Here is a 26,894-nt window from a genome sequence, read left to right as displayed (position 1 = left end):
ATCATATAGAGATGATATATAACAATATGGTAATATTTAATAATGGTCTCGACTGAAAAGTCAGTCAGGTTACATTTATTTTACCCTGACGGAGGTTGTTTACATCAGTTATTCAACAAGTTGATTCAGATCCTCCGATCCTCGATGAGTCGGTGTGACGCTGACGTGTCGTATATAATCCATTTGATTGATTACATATCCATTATGGCTACCAGCTTGGCTTTGCTGCTCATCCAGCCAGCCTGCTAGCTCACCAGCAAAGACCAGCAGAATCCAGCCTTAGACAAGCTAACCAAATACACTGACAGACCAGCCAGACCAGCATGTCAAGCTTGGTATACCATCTAAACCAGCCTAAAACCAGCAACGATCATAAAATGTTTTTTGTTGGATTTTTCAGCAGGGCCATTTTGACAGATATATATTTTTTAGATTTCTTTTATTTTTTAATGTTCGAACGAAGTTCGAATGTTGGATTGGTATAGGCTGTCTATGTGTGGAGGTCTCATCTCAGATCCATCGCTCTGTTTCAGCATTCCTCCACCAGCTCCATCAATTACTCCACAAGTAGCAGTCCTCCCTCCTTGGAAAGGTTTATTATGCTTTGGCGTCGGCCTGAAGTAATAACACACACTAAAAGGGTATATAGGGGTTAAAGTCTGACTGTATAGTGGATAGTGTTCCAAATGTCTTATGGTCATAATTATGTAATTTATTACGTGTTTATTATTAATTATTTTAAAAGGACACACCAGTTGTTGGCTAACCATGTTGATATAAGCTGTGCACTGGTCTTTTGTTTTGCGTGCACTTCTAGGAAGCCGTGCAAATATAAGACAAAAACACCAGCATTTTGTCCTCCTAATGAGGGATTCAGCAGCACCCACCACACTGTAATTAACACCACTGTTTGAACTATACCATCAGTCTATCTCTGGCAACCCAGTGATTAGGCTGATTGGCCGTGAGTAGCCTCGGAAACCCAGACGTTTTTATTTCCAGGGAGAAAAAAAAAGTCTGGGGCCGAGTCCACTTCAATTCGGCATACAGTATGTCGCTCTGCTGATTTCTGATCGTCTGCACCTTTGTTAAATTGACGCACCCACGTACACACACACACTCCTCTCTCTCTGTCACTCTAATTAATTAGTCTCATTTCCAGCAGCTGTGCTTAGTTTCTCCCGGCGGATCCTGCCGGGAGCTGCCTATGCTATAAAAAGCATAGGTGAGTTCCAGTCTAGTACGTGATGGCTGCTGAGTCACTCTGAGTCACTTTTATAGCCACTTAAGCCCTCAGAGGTAGGCAGGCTTAGGCACGGTGCCAACAGTGGCACAGGGGGAGGTTGATCGATGGCACACTGGCATAAGGATAAGGATTTTTCTTTTAAAATAGTCTGGCATCACTTGTCATCTCAATCCTTCTTATGCTTGTGAAACTTGGACCATTACAGCTGAGCGGCACAAGAGAATACAGAGCATGGAGATGAGACGCTACAGTAGACTCATGTGTATCTCTTACACCCAACATGTCACAACCGAGGAAGTACGGCAAAAGATCAGCCAAGCCATGATGACACATGATGACCTTCTTACCACTGTCATGTATCGTAAACTGAGGTGGTATGGACACATTACCAGATTCTCAGGCCTTGCAAAGACCGTCCTGCAAGGCACCGTACAAGGTGGCAGGAGAAGAGGTAGACAAAAGAAAAGATGGCAAGATATTAACATCGGAGAATGGACCAGTTGAAACTCAGTGAGGCAATGAGAGCTGCCGAGGACAGAGAGTGGAGAGAGCTGGTCAACAGATCGTATGTGGCGCCCCAACGACCCTCCAGGGTTACGGGATAGGCGAGATGAGTGAGAATTATATTATATCTGTGTGCAAATTACATTCTGCACATGATTCTACATTCATTCAAACTGACTGTGGAGGGATCTAATTATCACACTATCATGGCACTTCATGTCAAAAAGCTTGCAATCCTGCTAACCACCCTCAATTCTTAGTGAAACGGACATGAGTTACAAGTGTACTGTACTTAGTCTGCTGTTGTTTCCTTCTACACCAAATCTCTTTGCCAGAAATAGCATTAGACCTACAAGCATTGTGAGCTTTGTAGACCGGCTCTTATTGGCTAGCTACGTTTGGGTAATGTTTTTAATGTGCATTCTGTTTCAGCCAGTGACGATTTGCAAAGAGAATGGTCCATTAAGATAGTGAGTTATGAGGGAGAGACGGAATTATTCATGATTCAAGATGCGCCCGCATGCTTCTGACTTCTGAGGCTGGACCACGGCCTTATTGACAGTATAAAAAATATATTGTCCCATGTAATTATGTAACTTCTACCATCTACTGGTGCACACTGCAGGCTAAAGAGGTTTTCTTTTCAGTTTCACTAATTGGGGCTTCAATGGCTTTCCTTTTGTTGGCTTGAAGATGCTAGTAAACATGTTGCATAATTACACCAATAAAAGTATATTTGCGGTGACAGTGAGTTTAATATTGGATTTGTATTTGGTGTTATTTGACTTTGTGCCGTCATACTTTACCAGGGGTATATTTAGGGATTTGTATTCGTTTTATTTTTATTTTTACTTTTTTCATTTGATCCCCAATTTCGTTGTCCTTGTCACTGCTCTACTGTTAGAGGAAAATCGCTAACGCTGAGCTACCAGCTCCCTATCCCTATCCAAACGCACGGCCAATTGTGTCCGTTGGAGTGGCCAGCCAAGCTGGAGAAAATCAAACCCCTGTCTCTCCACGTGGTGAGCACGCACTTCAAAGAATTATCCAGACCCTCCACTTATTGTTAGACATTTCAAACTGCAATAGCATAGGCTCTATGCACATCTGCCATTGAACCTTGTGGTTACCATCCAGCCACTCTATCCCTGAGCCACCACCGCAGGGTGCTGCTATTGTGCAGCACTCTGCTATACCAGTGGGTCTCTGAGAGTGTACATTTGTACACTCTCAGAGTTATGGGGGTCCTTGAAATGTTTAGACCACTGTTGGGGGATAAGGAAAAATACAATCTGCCCACGTGGGGCAGATTGTATGCCCATGCTCCCATGGTGGCCTCACTGGCCTGTTTAATTTTGAATGAATTGAAACGGCTACTGTAAATCCGTCCCTGCATCGTTATGTATGTTATGTTTTCCTTACCACTGTTGATTCGTTACTGAACTCATCGCTCATCCTGTCTCCTCAGGGGCTTCCTACTTATACGCGCAGGGGCCGGGGGCGGCGCTCGCAGTCGAGGAGGACGTGGCGGTTGATGTGAAGCTGTACAGTCACCGCTGGAAGAGATGGCTGTCCCCAGAGCCTCGCAACATGGACAGCAACCGGGCCAGCCCCGACCCGGACCAGGACCAGGACCCAGAGGAACCCGAGGAACCGGAGGGCTTCCCCGGTCTGCTCTCCGCTGAGGACACACAGGACAACAGCTCCCAGATAGAGGTATGCTGGCCCCATTCCAGTGTTGGCGGATTTTGCGAGAGAAATAAGCAACCAGGTTTATGAAAACTAGCCCAAAAAGGAGCTGCTAGGCTACACATCTAGGCTACATACGCTCACAACACGTCACGATGCAACTTGTACCGTCTACCAGAGGGAAGTAGTTCGAACTCCCTGCAGAGTGGATGAGAGGGGTCATTTGCTATCTTGACAGATCTTTTCTGAAGTACTTCCTTGTAGATACAACTTAATTGTTTCTGTCTCTTCCCAATGATTTTTGAGGCTAGGTTCACTATTCCTTTTACATTAAGATTGCCATACCACATTGCCATGTTAAAAGTCAAGATTCCCTCTATCAGGTTCTTATAGACTGTTTCCATGATATGCTTGCTCACTCTAAAGGAGTTGAGCTTTAGTATTTTTTGTATTTTCACTGAAATTGAGTTTGCTGTCAATATGTGCCTAAGTATTTAAAATTATCTACTACCTCCACTATTTGTCCACTAATTGTAATGGACTGCACAGGTTCCTTTTCATGAATGACAAGTTATTTTGATTTTGTCACATTGATCCCTAAGGAGCTTTTATCGCACCAGTTCTGAAGAGATGACACATGTACTCTGTATGCTTCCTCCCCCGCTGTGTCCCCCTTCTTCAGTAAGGCAACCAGGGCCATATCATCCGCATATCCTGGTCTAACTGTTGTATATAAGGAGAAAAGTAAGGGGGATAAGATAGTCCCCTGCAGAGCGCCGGTGTTAAGCACAGTGATGTCGGACAGAGTATCATTAATACGGACCTGTTGAGGACGGTCAGAGAGGAAGTCTCTGACAAGATGGATAAAACCTCCATTTACCCCCATGTCAATGAGTCTCTGCAGAAGGGTGTGTATCTGCATGCTGTTGAAAGCAGAGGTAAAATCTATAAAAAGGACCCTAGCAAAGTGGGAGGTGACTTGGAGATGCTTTGACAGGCTGTTAAACAGGCTGATCGTTACATCATCAGTTCCTCTCTGACTTTTATAAGCAAATTGGAGATGATCTAAGCTGTTAGAAACCATCGCTGTGATTTGTCTGCTTCTTTCAAAACATTTTCCCAAAATGGAAGGAAGAGCAATGGGCCTGAAGTCTTTTAGTTCAGTGCAGGCTCCAAAAAACATTTACAGAAAAACAAGCCCAAAGTCGCTGATAATAAGCAGACATGGCAACACTGCTTGATTTGGTGTCACTTGAGTTTCTAGTTGTGCCTCATCTCACAGATGGCATGGCAGCAACTCTCCCCTGCAGTTATAAACTAAATTCTGAGTGAACAGCTGCTCAATCGATGAACTCCAATCACCCATTTAAATCCTGAGCCGTATCTAAAATACTAAAACGGATCCTTTGCCACTATAAATCTTTGTATTTGTTTAGTAATTAGCAAGGGGGTCCAGGGGGACATTTCAGGATAGATATTTTTAACACAGCCCCCCCCCCCCCTCCCGTTGTTCCTCCACTGAGAGAGAGACTGGTTCCTGTTCCAGGCAGACCAGAGGAGGAAATGAACTCAGACCCCCCTCACACGCACTCACACACACACGCACACTCACACGTACATGCACACACACACACACACACATGCGCGCACACACAAACAAACACACACGCGCACGCACGCACACACGCAAGTTCACACTGCATTGCATCGAGATGTAGTGGACTACGATTAACGAGAGTTATGCATATAACTATAGATTCTATGAATACCCGATGACCGGTGTTTTCAACACCTGGATATGCATCACACGCTTGCGCATAGGTCGAATATTAATGTTTGTCAAACAACAGTAGAAAGTACTTACGCTGGCTCACAGAATCATTCAGTTGTTCTTGCAGAACGCAGGTCAGCAGCAGCCGCAGGGCGAAAGACACCCTCAATGCTGCACTGCTGCAGAGTCTGACTCACAGACGCGACGAACACGCCGTCGTTGTCCAAACTTAACACAAGATGTCAAACGTTTGTGTCGAACACACGGGGGGGAAACCACAGTCGTGAAAACAAACCACGTGTCTCTCTGGAAGACACAAGGTAGCTCCAACCGCGTTGGTTCCGAGACACAATGGCGTAGCTGCTTAGTTTCAACGACCTGCGCATTTCGAGGTGAAAATATGAAAGAGTATGATCCCTTTGTACTGGGCACCTATATTGGTGGCTCACGCCCACAGGTGGTCACGAGTGTTGGTATTAGTATTCGACCTACGTGCAAGCGCGTGATGCATATCCAGGTGTTGAAAACAAGGCCTCTGGTGGTCAGTAGGTATGAAATAGAAGTACAATTTTGCACCACTGCACACATGCACAATTCAGCGGGGGCGATGTATCTCCTGGGCTATGTAAATGCATGCCTTGTTCATGGTGCCTGGCCGGGCACAGCGCGCCATGCAGAGGAGTTTTGTCGTAATGATGGCGGCTCCCTGGGCCTCAGACAGCTCGTTAAGTCTCCCCCTGCCTTCTAATCATCTCAGGTTCAACAGCCCGGCATCAGCTCAGCATGTGAGGGAGGAGGGGCGCTTTGATCGTCAGCTGTAAAACATGCACCCACAGCGACACGCACGTTTTGAGTGTGCAAGTCATTTACGAATACACACACACACACACACACACACACACACACACACACACACACACACACACACACACACACACACATCACAAACACACAATACAAGACCTCTCCCTGGTTGTTTTCCTACTTTTGAGCTCATTTGCTGTTGCAGAACGGAAGACCGGGCTGCAGCACAAACAAGCTGTCATTGCTCCTGTCATTATCTACCCCCCCTCCCACCAATACACACACACACACACACACACACACACACACAGACACACACACACACACACACACACACACACACACACACACACACACACACATACACATACCCCTCTAGCCAACGTTTACGCTCACACAACACCAACCTTTTTGTTGACAAGGAAAATGCTTTCATATTGAGAAGGTGGTAATGGTAAACAGGAGAGACGATGGTGACTCCATCCTCTGCATCATGCAAGCTACGTGCAGTAACTGTTGAATGACAATGGTGAGATGGATGGAGATGGGAGGAATGCATGCCCACTATGATAATGTTATAGCATTGGTTCTCAAACATTTTCAAATTGATTTGTATTTGGCCACGGACCCCTATTTGAAAAGAGTTTGTGCCAGGGACCCCCATACAAGACTTGTGTTGTTAAAATGTTTCAAAAGCATTTTTTTTAAACAGCAGATTGTGAGCTTGTGGCTATTTTTGAATAGTTGATGTATTTATAGAGTTAAAAGGGGTTAAACTTATTTTCATGCTATATTAACACATTTAGCTGGGGACCCCCTGGAACCCCCTCAAAGACCCATTGACGTCCCTGGACCCCACACTAAGAAAAATGTGGTGTTTGTTTTAGAAACAAGAAACCAAGGGCAGATAGACAGGGGAGAGGAGAGACGTGAGGTTGAATTGGTATGCTGGTCCCAGTGCTCACAAGGAGCATACAGGCTATTCTAACTCAGTGGTTCTCAACCTTTTCATCACGCTTAACTAGGGACCCTCCACCCTGACAAGTACTTGAGTTGTGCATTTCATTTAGTTTGACAGGTATATCAGAGAATGGTTGCCCCCCTGGGTGTCCCCACCTACCGGTTGAAAGAACCACTGCACTGCTAACTGTCTGAGACTCAGCCAGTTAGGCACCATCGCTGCTTAAAATCTCTGGGCTATTTGAACTCGGGGCTTACAGCACCATTGCAGCTCCCATAAATCAGCCCACCACTTCAAAACAACACTCACCGTGACCTTCTCCATCTTTGCTCGGAGAGGAGACGGTGTTTGGGTTAGCTGGTGCCATTGTTGGCAACAATAGTTTCCCACACACCTCCACCATGTAGGTTCCAAACAGTGGCCATGATGACGCAGACACTCAGACGCCATGCAGGCCTCGACTCTCTCAGTCACGCTGTCTACTGTACGTATGTCTCTGGCCCAGACTAACCCATTAAAACCAGGAAAGCATCTGTGCCGTATTAACCACTTTAACCATTATTTTATACTTTGGCAATACAAAAATAGCAGATCTACAAGCTCATAGGGCATCACTTCATGCCACAATATGAGTCTTGCAGATGCTCTATCTTTGGCAAATTGTGAACAGTGAAAATCTTTACATATATATTTTTAACAATTTTACCTCAAACATTTGCCTCTGGCGGTCCCTGGAACCAAATATTTTGAGATGGGGGTCGGCGGCCAAATACATATCATTTTGGGGGACATGAAAAACCTTGAGCACCAATGATATAGAAAGCGGGCGTACATGTACATGTAACGCACATCAACAGGTGGGTGCTGGGCTACTACAGTTTAAAGATGGATAGACCCCGCACGCCAGGATGGGTACAAAAATACTTCTTTATTTAATATTCGTGTGACGTTTCCATCCTGCTGTGGATGTGATGACCCGATGAAGATCCACATAAAACAGGATGGATATGTCAGACGAATATTAAATAAAGAAGTATTTCTGTACCACCACTGATATAGAAACATGCATTGTTTTCCAGAAAACTGTTATGATTTAGAAGACATTTTGTAGAATCGGCCTGAGGTCCTTATAGGCAGGAACCCCTTTTGGTGTTTATGCTTTAGCTATTGAAAAATAGCAGATCTACAAGCTCATAGCTACGAGCTTGTAGGTCTGCTATTTTTTTTAAATCGAAGAACGACTGACATAGAAACATAGCTTTTTCAGAAAACTGTCAGGATGTAGAAGACATTTTTAGAATCTGATCTCAGGTCAAAAAGGTTGGGTTGTTATGGTGTCCTCAGGTAAACTGGTAGAATAATAGTCCTCCCATGAGGACAAAGACGGAGCTAAAAGAGATGGAATGCCTGGATGTAAGCGAGGTTTCATAACCATTTCTTACTGCAACCACAAGCAAGTCTGGACATGCCACAAACTAAGTGACTTAGTGACATTGATCTATTCTCTCATGTTGTTTTGTTGTTCTGCTGTTGGTTTCTGTGGTCCTTATTGATGCCTGCCTGGGTTGTGTCATTTCAAAGTCCAAATTCTTTATCGGAGGCATTAGACTGAGCCAGTCATTGATCAGACAATACGCAAAGGATAACATGTGATATGCACACTCATACAAACAGCCTTGTAGTTGTCAAAATTACTCCGATTATTTATAACTCAGTTTTACACCTTTGGCTGTGAGCCATGTGCTGCATGCGAAGATCATCGCATCAGACCGATTAGAAATATATTGCACTTCATGTTTCTTCTGAATTGATGGTGTACATTTGGCAGCGTAATAAATCAGAGTTACACAAACATTTTTACACCTGGATTTTTCACATAATTCATTCATTTGTCATGCCACAGGATGTCCGTTGTCCAGGTGCTTTCTCATACAGCCATATCAATGTGTGTGTGTGTGTGTGTGTGTGTGTGTGTGTGTGTGTGTGTGTGTGTGTGTGTGTGTGTGTGTGTGTGTGTGTGTGTGTGTGTGTGTGTGTGTGTGTGTGTGTGTGTGTGTGTGTGTGTGTGTTGGGAGCACATATTTATTCCACAATGACTGTTGTTAGTGTATATTGCTTGCTTTGATGTATGGCCTTATGGGTGTGGTTTATAGTTAAGTGTTGTTATTTGATATGTTCAGCTGTACTCAGGTTCTTACTACCAGTGATGGAAGAAGTACTAAATTTTTGTACTTATTAAACCTATTGAAGTATTGTAGAAATAGTCTGTTACAAGTACAAGTCAGGTTCTCAAAATTTACTTCAGTAAAAGCACAAAGGTATTGGCATAAGAATATGCTTAAAGTAGCTGTCTGCTGCATCACTGTATGTCTGTTCAGGAGGTTGGCAATGAGCCTGATGCTTCAATATGTTCTTCTGTTTCGTACAGGATGAAAATTAATGCAGTGAAACTGTGAGCTGCTAAGTTCCATGAATTCCATTACTTCATGTTGATTCCCTGAGGTGCGTTTATCCCTGCCTCAGTCCGTGTTACAAAACCTGAGTATAATTAATTTGGAAGTTTCTTTACTTTGTTTGTTTTCTGGTTCAGTTGTGTCACGTTTATAAGGTAATAGTGAAATGAGGGAGATCTTCCATGGAATATTTCTGTCAGCTGTGTTGCATGTGACTTCAGCCCTGTTTTGCCTCCGTAGCTGTGAGTGTATTTCTGCTGTCAGGCAGAAACCAACTAGGCTATACTGTATGCCTCAACACAATACTGCCTCATCAAAGTTGCTATTGTGACTGCATTCATCGGCAGATAGTGATACTAGTATATGTCCTTATATTATCATCAATTAACCCAAATACAGCTCAAGTGGAGTTAGGAGGTTTTTGACCAGTGACGGTGGTTATAGTTGTCATGTCCGTCATTGATTAAAATGACAAAGACAGGGACAAAACCTGAGTTGGAGTCAGGTGGTTTGACCAACAGTTTGGAGTAGGGAGTAGGTTTATTCAGTGTGGTTTTTAATACGTTTAATTCCTTCAATATTTGTAAAAACCCACACACAGACATAAAGGGCGTTCAATAGCACTGATTTTATTAAAGAAAATAAAAAAAGTTGAAAAGCGGAGATAGGAGGTTTGCACCCGACAGCGACAATATGCTGTATTCGCTCTGCCTCTGCCCAGAGGCTCTCTTAAGCCCATTTCCCACTGGACAAAAACCCCACTGACATCTGGCTTTTCTCTATAATGGGAAAGGTTACAATTGGCATTCATTCTTGGGAAAAATGTCTGTGTGCAGTAAGGAGGCAAGGGTATGTAATGGCTCCGGCTCAAATCACCATGACACCCAGTCCAGATCGACACTATAGGGATGAAATGGTTCTCGGTTCAATACGCATTTCGGCTTTGCTGTAACCTTTTGCTCTACTGCTTTACACACATTTCATACTGATGAAATGGCACTGTGTCTGTGTCACTGGAGAAATACCCTACAACAGTGCTGCTCACCAAAAATAACCAGTATCATCGCGATGATGCGAAAACATTTTATCGCATCATCGCGATACTTTTACATTGTGACCTTGTAAATCTGCCATTTTGTTTCGGTCAGTTTCTTACAAAGAAAATGTAATCACCTGTGTTTGAGGGACAATTATTTCAGCACTTAACATACCTGGTGGCTAGTGACTAGAGACAATTGTCGGGAAACCGCCAACCGCTTGAAACCGGGACAATCCCAGTGGAGCCTGGATGTCTGGTCATGGTAGTCGCAGTGCATGATCAGGATGGTGAGAGAGGTCATTGGGTTTGACCAGATGTCTCTGCTGTGCAGAGACCTCATTCTGAATAAGGCTGATTGCATCCTCAATGAACCTGCTCGCCCTCTCTACGCAACAAGTTCCAACTAAAAGCTATATCGGTGCAAAGGAAGGAAAATAAGAACAGCCAGGTTTGGCATGCCGTTTGTTCCTTCAGCAAGTTTAGACTTTTAGACTGAGTGTACAGGGTTTGATGAGGTCAGATCAACATATGGAATACAAGAACAGGAAAGATGGGTGGGGAATGATCAACATATGGAATGTCAGAACAGGTCAGCTCCATATATGGAGATCTAAGGGTTTGAGGTCAGATGTAGCGTTTCTGGCCACCTCCATACAGTATATGCAGATCTAGGTGATGATCCATTCTTCTCCATGTATGGTTATCTGTTTATATGTCACGAGGCGTGACCATATATGGAGGCATGGTGTCATGAGTGTAACTCCATTAACACTGTGGTACAGTAATACATGGGCAGATAAAACATTGGTTGGATTTGTGTTATTTGCAACAAATAGGTACCGGTAGGTAGATCGGTAGAGATTGAGTACCCAAGGGAAAGGTCAAATGTAGCTGAAGCAATCACGGTGAATGGTGATTGCAAAGGGATCAGGTAATAATATATGCTTTGCAATATACTTCAGAAGAGGATGATTTTATGGTGCTGGATGCCGGCATTCATGACTCTTGAGTTTCACCGCATAAGGCGCATATAACCCTAACCCACCCAGCATCAATACACCAGACTGCTCCTACTGTAGCTAAGCGATGAATAATGGATCACAGGCATTATCGGCCGGTGAAGAGATGCACGGATGAGTGATCGCTTCCTTTTAATGCTTCACCAGTCAGTGGAAAGATTTATTTGTGCTTTTGTGTGTGCGTGCATGTGTCATTTTCTTTCCACATTATGGATGCTAGAATCCAGCGAGTAGATTCATGGAATAGCTATTATGATAAAGACAAATCTGAAGGGGTGGATAAATAGTGTTCAGTGCAACTTCCCGAAAATGTATTCATTTCTTTGGCAAAAGTTGTTGTCCACACCAATGTCACTTTTCCATTGCAAGAATGTACCGGCTCAACTCCACTTGATTCTACTCCACTGGTTCCCAATGTTTTCTGGATCAGGGACCCACTTGGAAATCTCGAAAGTGTTCACAGCTCACCCACAGGGGTGAAATGGTGATTTTTTTTTGTTAAAATACTGACGGAACGCTATTTTAATGACGTTGCGTGCACATCACACTGCTACTGCACATCGCAGTAGCAAAACTAAAAAGTTTGCTTTGGATGGGTAGGCCACATTTTGCCAATAATTTGAGAAAAACACAAAAGACAATATCCTCGCTTTTGGTACCATGTTGCATTATAGTGCTGCACGATTCTTTCTCAAATGCGAATCTCGATTTTCCTCCAAAATAACTGAGATAACGATTCTCACACGATTCAAATGTTTTTCACAATGGATCCTCTCACTACAGGACATGATCTCTTTGGAGCTCTCTATAGCTTGAACCAATGGAGCAAAAGAAAACTCTTGATATCTTATCCATAGCATTGGAAAAACTTTAATCATGCCATTAACATTAACATTACATCCATTTATTGTCTTGATTGTTATTTTCTTTCTTATTTTCTGTACCTGTAATTGTTTTAGTTCTTTGCTGTATTTTGTATTTTGTATTTATTTTTATTTGCTTACTTATCCTTCCTGTCTATGCTGTTCAACCTATGGGGCTAGGGGAAACCTTTTTATTTAAAGAAAAAAAGAAATTGGGGCTTTTTTGCCTTTATTGATAGATCACAGTAGGTAGACACTAGACAGGAAACGGGGAGAGAGATGTGGGGAAGACATACAGTAAAGTTTGTCGGGATCGGAACTAAAACCCGCCAAGGTGCCTGGACCTCTAAGCCGGCCCAGGCTAGGGGAAACCTTTTTACAAAAGATTAAAAAAAAACATTATATTTTTTTCCCCATGAAAATATTTGTTGTCTTTAGTCTGTACTTGCTGAACATTACTACATTCAAAATGTGACACCTGAAGCCAACTACTGTGGCTTTAAACAGACAACATCAAAGTGCTTGACCTCTCTTTAAGTCATAATAAATAAATAAATATTTAAATAAATATATAAATAGAAATAAATATTTTTATTGGGTTTTAAAAATGTTTCCCCTCCTATGTGGGGTCCTTATTCATAGCAACATACTGTAGATTTGTGTACATTTGTAATACATAGATATTAGACCACCTGTTTGTACGCAGCCACCGGTTTACACGACGCATGTACAATGCATAGGCCTGTGTGTTCACCATTCCCTAGTTCAAATATTGCTCATCTCTGGGACTACCGTCAGGGTTTTTACAGGGTCCACAAAAGGTCCATGTTTGCTGGAAAGTTGTCATAGAACCATTTTAAGTGAGAATCTAATCTTTTCAAGCTTACGGTAGAATAGTACGTCCTTTATCCATCCGTTATGTGTAGGTGGAGAAACCATTTTGAGGAGTATAAGACGTCTGGCTAAAAGAGAAGTAAAGGATATTATTATCTTATGGTACAGTATATAGTGGAACACCGTATCAATCCCTGGGGGAATACCAATTCAGTTACTCTGAGTAACTCAAATGAATTGGACAGCCAACATGCTGCACGATTCTTGCTCAAATTTAGAAATGAGATTGCATACTGTAGGTGTCTGAATCTAGATTGCAATCTTTTTTATTATTATTATGAATTGTGCAGCACTACTCCATTGTCCACTGCAGGTGCAGTAGTACCCCCTCAATGTAGCTGGTCTTATTTCGTATTTGAGTGCTAAAATAATAAGGGTGACCAAAATCTGAAAACAATCTCTATTCCTCCTTTAATAGTCCAGCAAGAAAGGTTTCTGATAACATTTTAGGTAAATAAGAAATTGTCAATGCATTTGCTCAATGTTTATTCATTTCACTTTTTTTTAAATGCCTACAAGGTTTGCTAACAGTATTCTGGAGCTTCCATTCAGTATCTAAGTACATTATTTATTTTTTTAGCACTCCTCACAGAGAGATCTCATAAAGTGCTTTACATACAGTGAGATAATGATTTAAGTTAATCTCAGCCAAGGCTTTCTACAAAATACCAGACTCTGAATAATTTCCAAGTTACTGTTCTTTCATTTTACAGAAAGGTCTGCGTCCCCCGCCCGATAACCCAATAACAACGTTACCGAAATGAATTATGTTAGACAGATTCTCTCCTGGAAAGATGGAGCCATTCAGAAATGAAAACATGCGCGGAGATATTCAGGCATCACCCCGTAATGCGATATTGATGCGAAAGCCAGCGCAAAGTAAATGCCCCGCCTCGGACAGAAATGGGAATGAGTCTGGGATTGATTTGTGTGCTGAATGCAATTTCTTCGTTTTTGTGCTCCTGGCCTTCGGAGCGTTCAGAGCCGGCGTACACAATGGGCTTCCAATAAGGGTGAAACAGACAGACAGACAGACAGACAGACAGACAGACAGACAGACAGACAGACAGACAGACAGACAGGATCACTCTGGTGTATGTGTGGTGTAAAGTAATCAGGTACATATAAATTAAGTACTGTACTTAGGTACAATTTGGAGGTATTTGCACTTTACTTGAGTATTTCAAATTTTTACTTTTACTCCACTACCATTATTTGAAAACTTTAGTCACTAAATATAGTTACTTTGTAGAGTTTGATTATAACAAAAAAACCTACATTAACCACTCTATGCAACGCATTGTGTGCTTGTAGATCTACTATTTTCAAAAGACTTTTGTATACATTTTAAAACTTGAAATGGGACATTCTGCATATTGAGTACTTTTTCTTTTGGTACTTTAAGTTTTATACCAAAACCTACATTTTGAATTCTGGACTTTTACATAGTATTTCTTACATTGCAGTATTTATACGTTTTCCACCACTGTGTTTGACGGGCAAGGCTCTTCCCACCCCTCCCTCCTTCATCATGTAGAGTCATCCATCTTCCAGTCACGTCCTTATAAGCATTCATCGCAGGCACCACACCATGCTCTCCTCCAATATAGCCTTGTGTGTGTGTGTGTGTGTGTGTGTGTGTGTGTGTGTGTGTGTGTGTGTGTGTGTGTGTGTGTGTGCACTGCTGCTTTAACCTTTTCATAACTCAAAGCAGCAAATGCCTCCTGTGCTTTGCCTGAGGCCTCATTCACACGTACCAAACACCAATCAAGCAATGTTTGGTCGATTTTGGGCCACATGGTTTGATCAAACATTTGTGTTTGATTGCTGATTGCTCCCCCCTCAAACAAAAATGTTTGGTCAAACCATGTGACTCCCATTGAAAATGGGCCAGTTTTGCGCATCTGCTACTCTCTCGAATAACAGAATGTGTCTGGATCATTCTCATTAAACCTGGGAAGTATCCTCAGATTCATACCAATGTTTTGTGCTCACACCATTTGCACTATTGCCAGTGTACAGTGAGTCTGCTGATATTGGCATGAATCTGAGGATACTTCCCAGGTTTAATGAGAATGACGAGCCCTCATGACGAGCCCCCATTTTGTCATGCACTAGGGGATGCATGTCAAAGACAGGGAGTCCACACAAGAGTATAAACGTTTTAAAATTATATTTATTATATTAAAGTAATTAAGGAATGGCAAATAATGAAGTGTGGGATGTGAGGATATCAGTTATCAGTAATGTCTGCAGTGTATGGATGTGTGGAGAGTGCTGCGTGCGTGTTGTATTAAAATGGTGCAAAACATAACTTAGACAAAAGGTCGGTTAGGCCCTTGGGCCAGGTGGCAACACAAGCAGGTCTTGCTTGCAGGGAGGACAGAGAGAGACTGAGCTGCAGTCAGGAGAGCTCCCTATATACTGCCCTAAGCTCCCACCTCAGGCGCGTGCGTGCGTGCGTGCGTGCGTGCGTGCGTGCGTGTGTGCGTGTGTGTGTGTGTGTGTGTGTGTGTGTGTGTGTATAGTCAGGTCACACCTCTTCGTGTCTCATTGCACTTGCGTTTTCAAACTTTAACAAAGTACCCTGATTTTATATCCGCCATCTCCTCTTCTAAATCTCTTTTGATCCTGGAAGCACCTTCCGTACCTTTTTAACTTTTTGCACCTCCACTGAGCACCAAGTTGATTTCTTTTTTCGCTTTGCTCTGTCTTGGCATTGTTTATGTCCCGTCCCCCCCACCCTCCCATACATCCAGCCGGAGTATGGAATCTTGGCCACCCATCCCGCCACTCTTTCCCTGCAAACCAGAGGAGAAATCTGGGGAACAGAAGAGGCAGCTTGTCCTCCCTCTCACCTTCACAGACTCCCATTACAGACCTCTTACAGAAAGCCAAAACATCTTGTGCTCATTAGTGCAAAACTAATCAGACTTGAATTTGTGTCTAGTCGTTTAACCAGCGCCCTTGTTTTTCTACCTACAAAGTATGTTTGGCTGCCTTTGGGCTGTTTTTTAATTCCCTAACACGATTTGTCTGTGCAGATTAACTAGTGTTGAAAGCTTTCTGGTGGTGCTCGTTTAAACCTACAAATATACCAGAAGCCAAAGGCAAAAAAAGAAACCCTGCGAGGCTGAACTCCATTTGGCAACCTGATGTGTATATCAATTAGCTGTGATTGCAAAACTGTTTACAGTTGGTCAAAACTCAATCTAAGCAATACAGTATATCATGTAGCTCTGATCCACTACTTACAATGCAAATGTTCAATAATTACATGTTACTGTATTTGGGGACACACCACGACTCTCCAATATTATTCCACGGCATTACAATAAATTGAAATGAAGAGCTGCACTTGGATTAGCATTTACCACACTGGTTTTGTCAAATCCAGAGCCCACGAGTATTACTTTCTATAGATGAATTTAACTATAGCTGATTTTTATCGATCATATTTGTATCACAGTAATCTCTCAAGAACAGATTTCGAGCTACGCTACTGAATCTGTCGGAAGGGTCCTTCAGAACGTGTAGACGTTGTTGTTAGTGGGAATGAAAACATAGGCACCCCGCCCGGAAGAGGAGGGCCTACGGCGGTGCAAAATGGGCAACATCCTGCTATCCACATTCTGTTTGGCGCCGCCCCCAGAGGCATATTCAGAGGAAAACAAGGCACTGTTTTCTTCTCTTTTATTGGCAGATTGGTATCACAGTAGTAGTAGTACAGTATCTTTGGCAGTGAGGTCACAATCATAATGAATTTCTTCCATTGCAAACAAGAGCATTTTCCATTTAAAGCGTCAGACAATGTGTTTGGATAAAAGAAACAAACATCTGCGAGACGTCTCATTAGACCCGGAGTAAAAGAGACAAGCTTTGTGGGGTCTGTGAACTGTGCATTATTCCAAACTCTGTACAGGAAACCATAAAAAGCAGACGAGCCTCTCCCATATGGGCCGTAAAAGGCCCATGAAAGTGTCTGTTGTAAAACACGGCCCTGACTCTGCAGTCTGGTGCGGACGGGCTCTTTGAGAGTTCAACAATTTGTTCTTGCCTGACATTAGGGCTGCAACTATCAATTATACTGTATTAATTCTAAGTGATTATTCTATCGCCTACTTTTCCTATCAATTTATTTATCAAAATAATACATTTTCCAGGCTTTGAGTTGGAACTGCATTATTAATGTTCAGTGTGTAAAAAGAAATGGGATGGGGAGGGGTGTGTTAAGTTGGAATTTGGTTCAGCTGAACCAGTACACAGCAGCACACATAAAAGTTGTTTCTTCTTTTATTTTACCACTTTCAGCATGATGTCCTCGTTTTTTTCCTGTCGTGTCAGTATAGGACAAACATTTAAAAAAACTTTCATGAATGTTTCACAAAAAAATGTAAGATATTCATGTTCACTTTATAGCACGATGCGACACGTCTGAGCTTATGCTGGTACATATCCTATTTCGGCTATTTTCGCGTGACACCATCGTACCACAAAGTAGAGGTCAAGTAGAGGTTCCTGGTACCCCGGTATGACGACGGAAATGTAAACATGTCCACCGGATGAAATATGATTATGACTTTTCCTTTTTACACCAACAGGAGGACACGGATCATAACTATTACACATCGAAGACATACGGCCCCACCGACCCCATGAGCAAGGACTTGTGGGTAGATGTCGACCACATGGACAAGGAGAAGGTGAAGATCCATGGTATCCTGTCTAACACGCACAGGCAAGCTGCGGTAAGATTCAACACGCACGCACGCACGCACACGCACACGCACACGCACACACACACACACACACACACACTTGTGCTAATTGTATGGTGAGGGTGTCAGAAATGATTTATCATTGCTGTCGGGTAGAAATCTTGACTTTTCAGCAAGTGGAAAAACAATCAGCTTGGCGATCTGCTATTTTTGTACACGATAAGCTACTGTCAAACCATAAAAAGTATAAAATAGGGCACTAAAGAAAAGTCATGAAAAGGTAAGAAATATGGATACTGGTATACAAGGTCTCTGCCCGACGATCTGACGGTATTACATGAGCTTGTTGGATACAGTAAACTTTAATTTGTTAACATAAAATGTAAAACGCAAAATGTGGCATTTTGGATGGAATCTGCTATGTTTGGGTCTGCTATACTGACCCTGATATACTGTAGGTCTTTCTGATGGAAACATTGGGTCTTTGCTCCACACGTTTTAAAAGGGAAGATTCATTTATTCATTGAATAGGCTACTTTATTAGTCATAAAGATTTAACCAGCACATACAATCAGACATTAAGGCCAGGATGGGGACTTGTTGTGGTCCTAAATCCCCCCACAATAATACATGGCATCAACAATAATTATGTGCAAAAGACAAAAAGGAAAAACGGCGGCAGTGAATGGAAGGTATTTACTTTTACCTCCCCTGGTGGTCTCCTCATAGATGATGTTTCAGGCCAAGAATACCAGAGAGCTGGTTTCACTATAGGCTAGTATGCTGGAACGTTTGTATAAATTTAAGCCAAAGTGCTACTCTGCCCTATATCGTTGCTGTCAGGCAGAAACCCAGTATGATGTCCATATTTTTTTTTTTCATTTTCAATTTCATCATACTAACTAAACTGTCACACAAAAGGAGCAAAAATAGCCGATCTACATAAGCTCACAACTTTGTTTTGTTTTGTGAAAGTGCATGGTTAAGGGTGTCTGTAGGTTTTATATGTATATAAAAAAACAAGAGGTGTGACTACACAGTACATGATATCTAACTACATTGGATCCTTGGAACACAGGTTGTTGTTTTTCCCACTTCCTGATTATAAGGTTTATTTTCACCCAACAGCGACAATTATAAGGCAAACCCTCCCCTCCCTCTTCCCTTGTTACTTCAGCACGGGCAGGTGCCCTCACGTGAGGCGCATACAGATTAGGTCATTAAGGAGTGACTGGGAGCAGTGTTGCCATGTCCGCTTATTATAAGCGGCTTCCTTTCCTATAATACTATTCCGCTTGTAAATATTGGTAGTTTTTTTTTTTTTTTTTTTCTTTCTAAAGTGTAGTTGCTTATTTGGTCTTGCTTCCACATTTTTATTATTTTTTAAACCAGTGATTTTCAAATGTCATGGACTCCCAAATTAATGTATTTGTCCCTAACCTCCTTCTGAAAATGTGTATGTGCCAGGGAGCCCTGTACCAGAAAAAAATTATCTTCCAAATATTGCACATTTTATTTCAAGACTTTTTGAAAATAGCAGATCTATACAAGATCTACAAGTAAATGCCCAGACTGTACTTGAGTAAAAGTACTAAGTATAGGCATCAAAATGTACTTAAAGTGCTATAGCCTACAGAAGGTCCCATTTCAAGTTTTACTCCAGTAAAGTACAAATATCTCAAAATTGTACTCACTACAGTACTTGAATAAATAATACTTAGTTACGTTCCACCACTGGGCGGTCCGGTCGATCCGGTCCGGGACAGGACGGGGGGGAACTTTTGCAAAGTGTATCCCAGGGTGAACAATGGCTGGTAAATGAGATAGAAAGGACTTTCCCATTGAGCATTCTGCTCCCCATCCTTCAGTGACGCCATGATGGATTGAGCCATACAAACCCATGGCATGTGCTATTCTTCTCCGGCAGAGAATGGACCGCAAAGGCAAAGGTCCCTTTTATCCTGATCATAGGGACGAAAGTGGGCGGCTTCTCTGGACTTAAACTGCGTCTGGAAAATCAATAAGCTCAATGTGAATAATATCTCCCCCCTCTACGCCCCCCCCCCCCCCTCTTGAACATAGCACTGCACAAAAATTCTGGGAAATAGATAAAACTAGGGATGGACATTTTAATTTAAGTGTCAGCCAGCTATGCCAAACCTCATGTCAACTGTGGAATGCACTTCCCATTGCAGTCAGAACTGCAGCATCACTCCCAATCTTCTGCCGCAGTCTGAAAACCCACCTTTTCAGACTCCATCATGGCCCATAGAACTTACCCCACCCCCTTAGATAGCATTTCTGTAGACTTAGATAGCATTTGATACAGACTTATAGCATGTTATGTAGACAGCACTATAATTGCATTGTATGTAGTCATAGCACGTCATAGTACATATGTATAGCATAGTAGTATAGATGTATAGTTTCATTATATAGATATTCCACTGTTAATTTCTTAGCTTACGCATGTTTCATGATAAATGTTTTTATGTGACGTATTCCCATGCTTTTTTGTTCTTGCTTAATGTAAGTCGCTCTGGATTAAGAGCGTCTGCTAAATGCCTAAATTGTAAATTGTAAATTGTAACTGACCAACATGCAAGACTAATACAGTTTATGATACTTTATTGCTAGATTTTAGTGCTGGGCCAGTGATGTAAAGTAACAAGTACATTTATTCAAGTATTTGCACAGACTAAGTTTTGAGTATGAGGAGTATTTTCAATGTTCAGTAATTTTACTTCTACTCCACTACATCTCAGAGGGCAAACTTTTGCTCCACTACAATTCTCGACACTGCCTGCCACTCAGCATAAGCAGGCAATAGGATGATGAAACCAGAGGCACCGCAGAGGTCAGGCCTCGTCACCACCCAGCAGAGCAGCGCAGCTGTAGATTGACGGGATGGATTGGGTTGTGGTGCAACCACAGAATTGCTCCCCCATGGCCTAATCCAGGACGTGTGTGTTTCTGTATGTTTACCATGGAGTTCTGTTTCGACATCCCAGCGTGGTCCTGCAGTGCGCACGGTTATTAATTTCCCCCCAGGGTTGGTGTAATTGCTATGCTAGGCAATATTTTTAGGTCATTTAGAGCAGTGTTTCCGAAACACATGGGTCAGGACTCTCAGGGGGACGGAGAGTTTGGGTCACGTACCCATTTTTACGGGTCAGGAGTAAATATCCCTTTTCCCCGATTGCTACTTTTATCATTATTATTATTTTAAAAGACTTTATCTGAAATTAAAAAGGGATTATAAACATTTTGTCAAGATAATTTCATTCATTTTCAAAGAAATCCAAGACAAGGCTATTTTCACTAGTTTGTGTTCCAGGAAGACGTCACATTTCTTTCAGAATAGTCCATTTGCCGAACACATTTTTTGTAAAGCCCATTGAGTTATGTACGTTTTGTTCCATTTACCAATTCCCAGCCCTTTGTTGATGTCCATGGTGCATGCATAGAGAAGCTTTGTTCAGTTCTATCAGTCGAATAGGTCAACAAAAGTGCACAGCGCACGATCATGAGCATGTGTGCACAGTCTGCACACACTGCATGATATTGAAAGTGCGGTTTTGCAGAAGTTGGAATCTGAACTGCATTCGATGACATTAATATGTGTTGTACTTGGCTCCACCAGACGTCAGGATCCAACCATGCTTCACAAACTTGTGTTTTTGCCCCGGTAAATCCCACTTCTCCCCGGATCCAAAAATGGATTTAAATCTTTCATTGTTACACAAATGACACATTACTTGAAAAGAAGACAATTGATGTTTGGGGGGACAAAAAACTCTTATGTTCATATTTTTACTTTTGTGTTTTTTCGTAAACCCTACGTGACCATACTACAGCATCACACAAAAACATCAAGTAGCATATCCACAAGAACGTGGAACGTGGTGCGAAGTCAGTCAAAAGTCATAACTGTTTTGGACATAATGAGTTTTCCATCCAACAGAGACGATATATTTATAATTCTACCAGTGTGAGATATATAATGCGCTTCAAAAAGTTCCATAACACACAGCACTATCCCGAGCCTTTATTTAACTCCTAACTGTGTGAAAACTGAACTGTAAAGGATACAAAATGAACACTCAGGATTTGACTGTGGAGATAACTGTCTAAAATAACTCATGCAGCCTGGCCCTGAGGAGTGGGACAGGCAGGTAAAACACAGAGCTACTCTGTGTTTACATTTCACATTCCTCCTTCTCAGTCCCAAAAACCACTTGTTTTAAACGAAGTACAAACTGTCTTTTCTATACACTGTGTATTATGTTTCCCACTCGTTTCTTTTTTTTTTTTTTTTCTTAGATTTTTATCCCACGATTTTGTAACCCAGTTTTTCTTTTCACCCAGTGCCAATTATCTAATGTAATCCTGGGCGCTACACTTCCTCTGCCAACCTGGGGGGGCAGTGGACTGACCTCATGCCTCCTTCTATGCATGAGGAGTCCAAGCTGCTTCTTTTCACCTGACAGAGGGGAATTTCCCCGGCCGGACATAGCGTGTGGAAGGGACACGTTATTCCGACCAGTTCCTTTCCCCTCCATCAGGCGCCCCGGCTGGCCAGGGGGAGGTAGTTTTAGAGACCAGGATTACGGCATGTTTTTGTGAGGGTCCCTAGGGGACACGGGGAGAACATGCAAACTCCACACAGAAAGGCCCTATCGCCAACCCCCGCCTCGGGTATGGGCACTGATGACGCGGAGGAGGGAACACGCCGCCCACAGTGCCCACAGCGTCCCCAGCGGGAATCGAACCCAGGACCTTCTAGCTGTGAGGCGACAGCACTACCAACTGTGCCACCGTGCCCCTTGTTTCCCACTCGTTTCAAAGCTGCACTATGTAACGTTTCTCTTCTACCCCGGATTAATTTTTTTTAGCACTGATGCTAATAGAGCCTGCCTGCTTGCTCTGGGGAGAAATTTAATTTTGACCTTCAAACAGGAAGGTGTCAAAGGGTGTGTCGGATCTAAATGTCTCAATAGAGCGTTGCAGTCCCGCCCCCTCGAGAGACCCGGAAAATAAATCCCTGTTCATTTTCCTCATAGACTTTTCAAAAAGTATTTATTTAAAGACGTTTACGCCGCGGACAAAGCCAACTCAAATCATGACAATAAACACAATGTTTGGGCCAAACAAAGAATTAGAAAGTAGAAAAAAACGGCAGTTTACAACACTTTTTTTGTTGTTTTTCTTCTTTATAATAATTTGTTTGGTCCAAAATATTGTGTTTGTTCTCATGATTTGTCACGACTCGAGTTGGCTTCGTATGACGCTTTTTGAAATGTCTATGGGAAAAATGCATTGGGAATTATTTCCTGGGCCTGGCGACGCTCTATAGAAGAGCAGGGAGACCAAATACAACCACCCCAATTGTATATGTTATATTGTACTAATATTAGACAACATATCTATATATTGTTTCTCTGTATGTCTCTGACCTCATCTTTCTCTTTTTTTTGTTTCACTCCACAGAGGGTTAATCTATCCTTCGATTTCCCCTTTTATGGACATTCCCTACGCGAGATCACGGTGGCGACAGGCGGTAAGGGCACACACACTCTCTTCTTACTACTCCCTGTCTCAATGATAGCTATAGTATGCTATTTTACTGGAATTATACGTGGCATAATAATTTAGCCTGTATACAGACAGTTCTTTATCCTCCAGGAGAATATCGTTGCTGTCGAGTGGAAACTTCGTATGTCCAAAACGAATACTTTCCAGGTCTACATTGTAGATTGACCATTCTGGCTATTTTTGTGTGACACTGTATGATGAAGTAGGGCATTCATTTACAAAAAACCATAAAAGGTTGAAATATGGAGACACAAGGTTCTTGCCCGACCCACCGACTAATGTAATAGGGTTAGTGTAATTGAGCCAGCCAGAGGCAGAGATATTTATGCAATTTATTTTGTAGAGATATTTATGCAATTCAGAGCAGCTGTGTGTGTGTGTGTGTGTGTGTGTGTGTGTGTGTGTGTGTGTGTGTGTGTGTGTGTGTGTGTGTGTGCGCGTGCGCCTGGTTGTGTTAAACTGCAAATCTTTCTGTGCACGTGAGACATAAGAGCTGAACACAGAGATCTTACAGCTCAATGGAAAGGGTCAAGCTGCGAGTTATTTCACCAGGTCGTGTCATCGGGTGGATGTTCCGTCCAGACCACGACAGAAAAGCAAGCAAGCGCGCAGACTGAGGGATGTTTGAAAAAAATCTCGTCTGGTACAGCGATGCAGTGCAAAACCGCCAACAGCACTCAAGCAGCGCTGCAGACCGCCTGCATTGGGCTCTGGGCTGTCAGCCCGGTATACGCAGGCACGTAGAACCCTCACCTTCCCCCTGGCTGGCCGGCTGGCTGGCCCGCAAAGCCAAAACCACTCCAAACCAGCCCCCCCCACACCCCTAGAGTCTATTGGAAGAGCAATCCAGACCTGTATGGGTTTGGAAGTGGAAAACACTGGTAATCCACACTGCCAAGGCGCTCTTATTATAACGCCACTGTCATACACAAACACGAAATGGGAGGAGGAGGGATGAGCCTGAGAAGCCATAACCCCTGCCGGGATAGATCTCTGTCTTTCTGCGTTCCTCTGCGAGTTATTTTCTCTCCCAAGTGCAGACACGTACTGTATGTGTGCTCCACGTACTGTAGGCACGTACTGTACTGTATGTGTGCTCCACGCGTGACAGCGGCATCAGTGTGTGCCATTGTACGCAAAAAGGCAATTTTTTTCCACTCGGATCTGGAGGCTTGAAACCACAACACCCTAACCGGCTATTATCACATCAAAAGACTAAATCCCAACTCTTTACCCAACTATTCCAGCGATGCTGGCATGGCATGCATTCGACTTGCTAGTGCAATAATAAAGAAATAAATCATCATCCTTTTAGTTATCATCTCAATCATCAGAATGAGGGGTAATTTTGTTTCTCTTCGCCCCTTGATCCGTGGCCATATACACATGATTGGCAGCACTGTAGAGACGAGACGTGAATGTTACTCTCTAACATGCAGAGCCTGAAATTGCCCCTGAAAGGGCACTTTTGGCAAAAAATGAGAAAATAGCAGATCTAGAAGCTCACAACGCGTGGCGCTGCGACACGTTGAGAGCTTGTAGATCAACTATTTTGGAGGCGTGACCCTGCACTCTTTAGCTCCTAAACAGCATGGATTTCTACACAGAGGAAGAATAATTTCAATGCAAAGGGCAGGGGCTACATTGGCGTGAGCATTAAGTAGGCTGTGTGGTGTAGCGACAGGGGGATGACTTGCTTCTGAAGGAGCTGGCAGCAAAGCCTAGCAAAGATAAAGAGAATCTACACTGCCCCAGACAGAGACGAGGGGACGAGGCCAGGAAGGAGAAGCGTTACCCAGAGGAGATGGAGGCGGCTATCTGTCGTCTGCAGGTCTCGGGAGCTTTGTCTCTGAAAATCCCCCGTTTTTTCTCTCATATCCCTGCGTTTTAGCGCTGACAAGTCAGCCCCCAATCCTCTGCTCCCTTCTTTCCTGCTGTGTTCAGTCAAAATTTCTTGTGTCACCTTTTTGCCTGCCCACGTACGCACAGCGCACACACTGCAGGGACTGATAATGTTCTACCTAAGGGTAGTTGTGACAAAGGAGCAGCAGAGCAGCACACACGGCAAAGCTTTGACAGCATAGCACCCAGAAGCACTGGTGGAAGGAGTATTCAAACCTTTTACTTAAGTAAAAGTATCAATACTGCAATTTAGAAATACAAGTTCGGTATTCAAAATGTATACTTGCATATAGGTGTTGGCATTGAAATATACAAAATATATTACTGTACTAAAAGTAAAATTATGCACAATGTCTCATTTCACAAGTTTTCAAGTGTATAAACATGATCTTGTAGTTCGGCTATTTCCAAATATTTCCCGGAAATATACAGAATAGGGTGAATAAGTGGTTAATATTTTGTTTTGTACTAATAATCCAAATCTAACTACTGGTAGTAACTAAAGTTTTCAAATAATTGTAGTAGAGTAAAAGTACTATATTTGCCTCTCAAATGTAGTGGAGTGGAAGTATAAAGTAGGCCTATTGGAAACACTCCAGTAAAGTAAAAATCAGAAGTGCTCTAAACAAACGTAATATCCTCAAAGTCCATAGACTTCAACATTTACGATTTGCGTCATACGTCAAAATCTAGACAAACATTGTTACGTGCTGGCAGCCTCGCCCACATCCCTCAAAAATACCTCAAAAGTGAAGTACTTGAGTAATTGTTCTTGGTTGCGTTCAACCACTGACAGCATAGCACCCTCCAGCACCCAGCTCTCCCAACGTGCCAACCGCTATCAGGCTGTAGGACAGATCGTTGTTAGCGGTCCACATTCGTTCAACAGCCCAGAACTAAACTGATGTCAAAACAGTAGTGAGATGACATGTTGTGGTTACCAGAGGAGAACCTCTGAGAGTGTGTGCATATGCGTGTGTGAGTGTGTGTGTGTGTGCGCGTGTGCGGGTGTGTATGTGGGTGTGCGTGTGTGTGTGGTGGATAAGAGTGGTAGAGACAGGTGGTGTCACCGTGTCAGAGTTAATGCGTGATATGCGCTGTGTGGAAGCCAGCTGTCAGTGCTTGGACACAGCTGTGTTGACTACAGCACGTTAACTGGGAAAGCTTTCAAACCTCCTGCAGCAGTCAGTGGTTCTCAAACATATTTATGTCAAGAACCCCCAAATTGATATGAATTTGGCTGCGGACCTCCATCTGAAAAAACATTGTGCCTCATAACCTTGTATAGAGGGACAAAATATCGTGTGAAATTGTGAAACCTGAGGTTCGGGCCTCTGTGCAGAACTCACACCCACGCTGCTTGTAGATGGGCTTGTAGATGCATACAGTATACCGTAGGGTTAAACGTGGTTAAACTTTAATGCTACTGTATATTA

At 42.8% G+C, this 26,894-nt stretch overlaps 1 protein-coding gene across 1 annotated transcript in view; it reads left to right on the top strand.

The window, feature by feature from the left end:
* The window catches only part of plxdc2b (plexin domain containing 2b), a 135,089-nt gene that overhangs the window by 48,652 nt on the left and 59,543 nt on the right, over positions 1–26,894 (top strand). Inside the window, exons 2-4 of the mRNA XM_083778590.1 lie at positions 3,219–3,466; positions 17,845–17,991; positions 23,452–23,521. Coding sequence (XP_083634716.1) covers positions 3,219–3,466; positions 17,845–17,991; positions 23,452–23,521 — 465 coding nt within the window. The remainder of the gene's footprint in view (positions 1–3,218; positions 3,467–17,844; positions 17,992–23,451; positions 23,522–26,894) is intronic.

This window comes from Protomyctophum parallelum, assembly GCF_964188405.1.
Source record: "Protomyctophum parallelum genome assembly, chromosome: 12".
Classification (NCBI taxonomy): domain Eukaryota; kingdom Metazoa; phylum Chordata; class Actinopteri; order Myctophiformes; family Myctophidae; genus Protomyctophum; species Protomyctophum parallelum.
The sequence above is the reverse complement of the archived record's forward strand: the minus strand, read 5'-3'. Positions and strand labels throughout refer to the sequence as shown.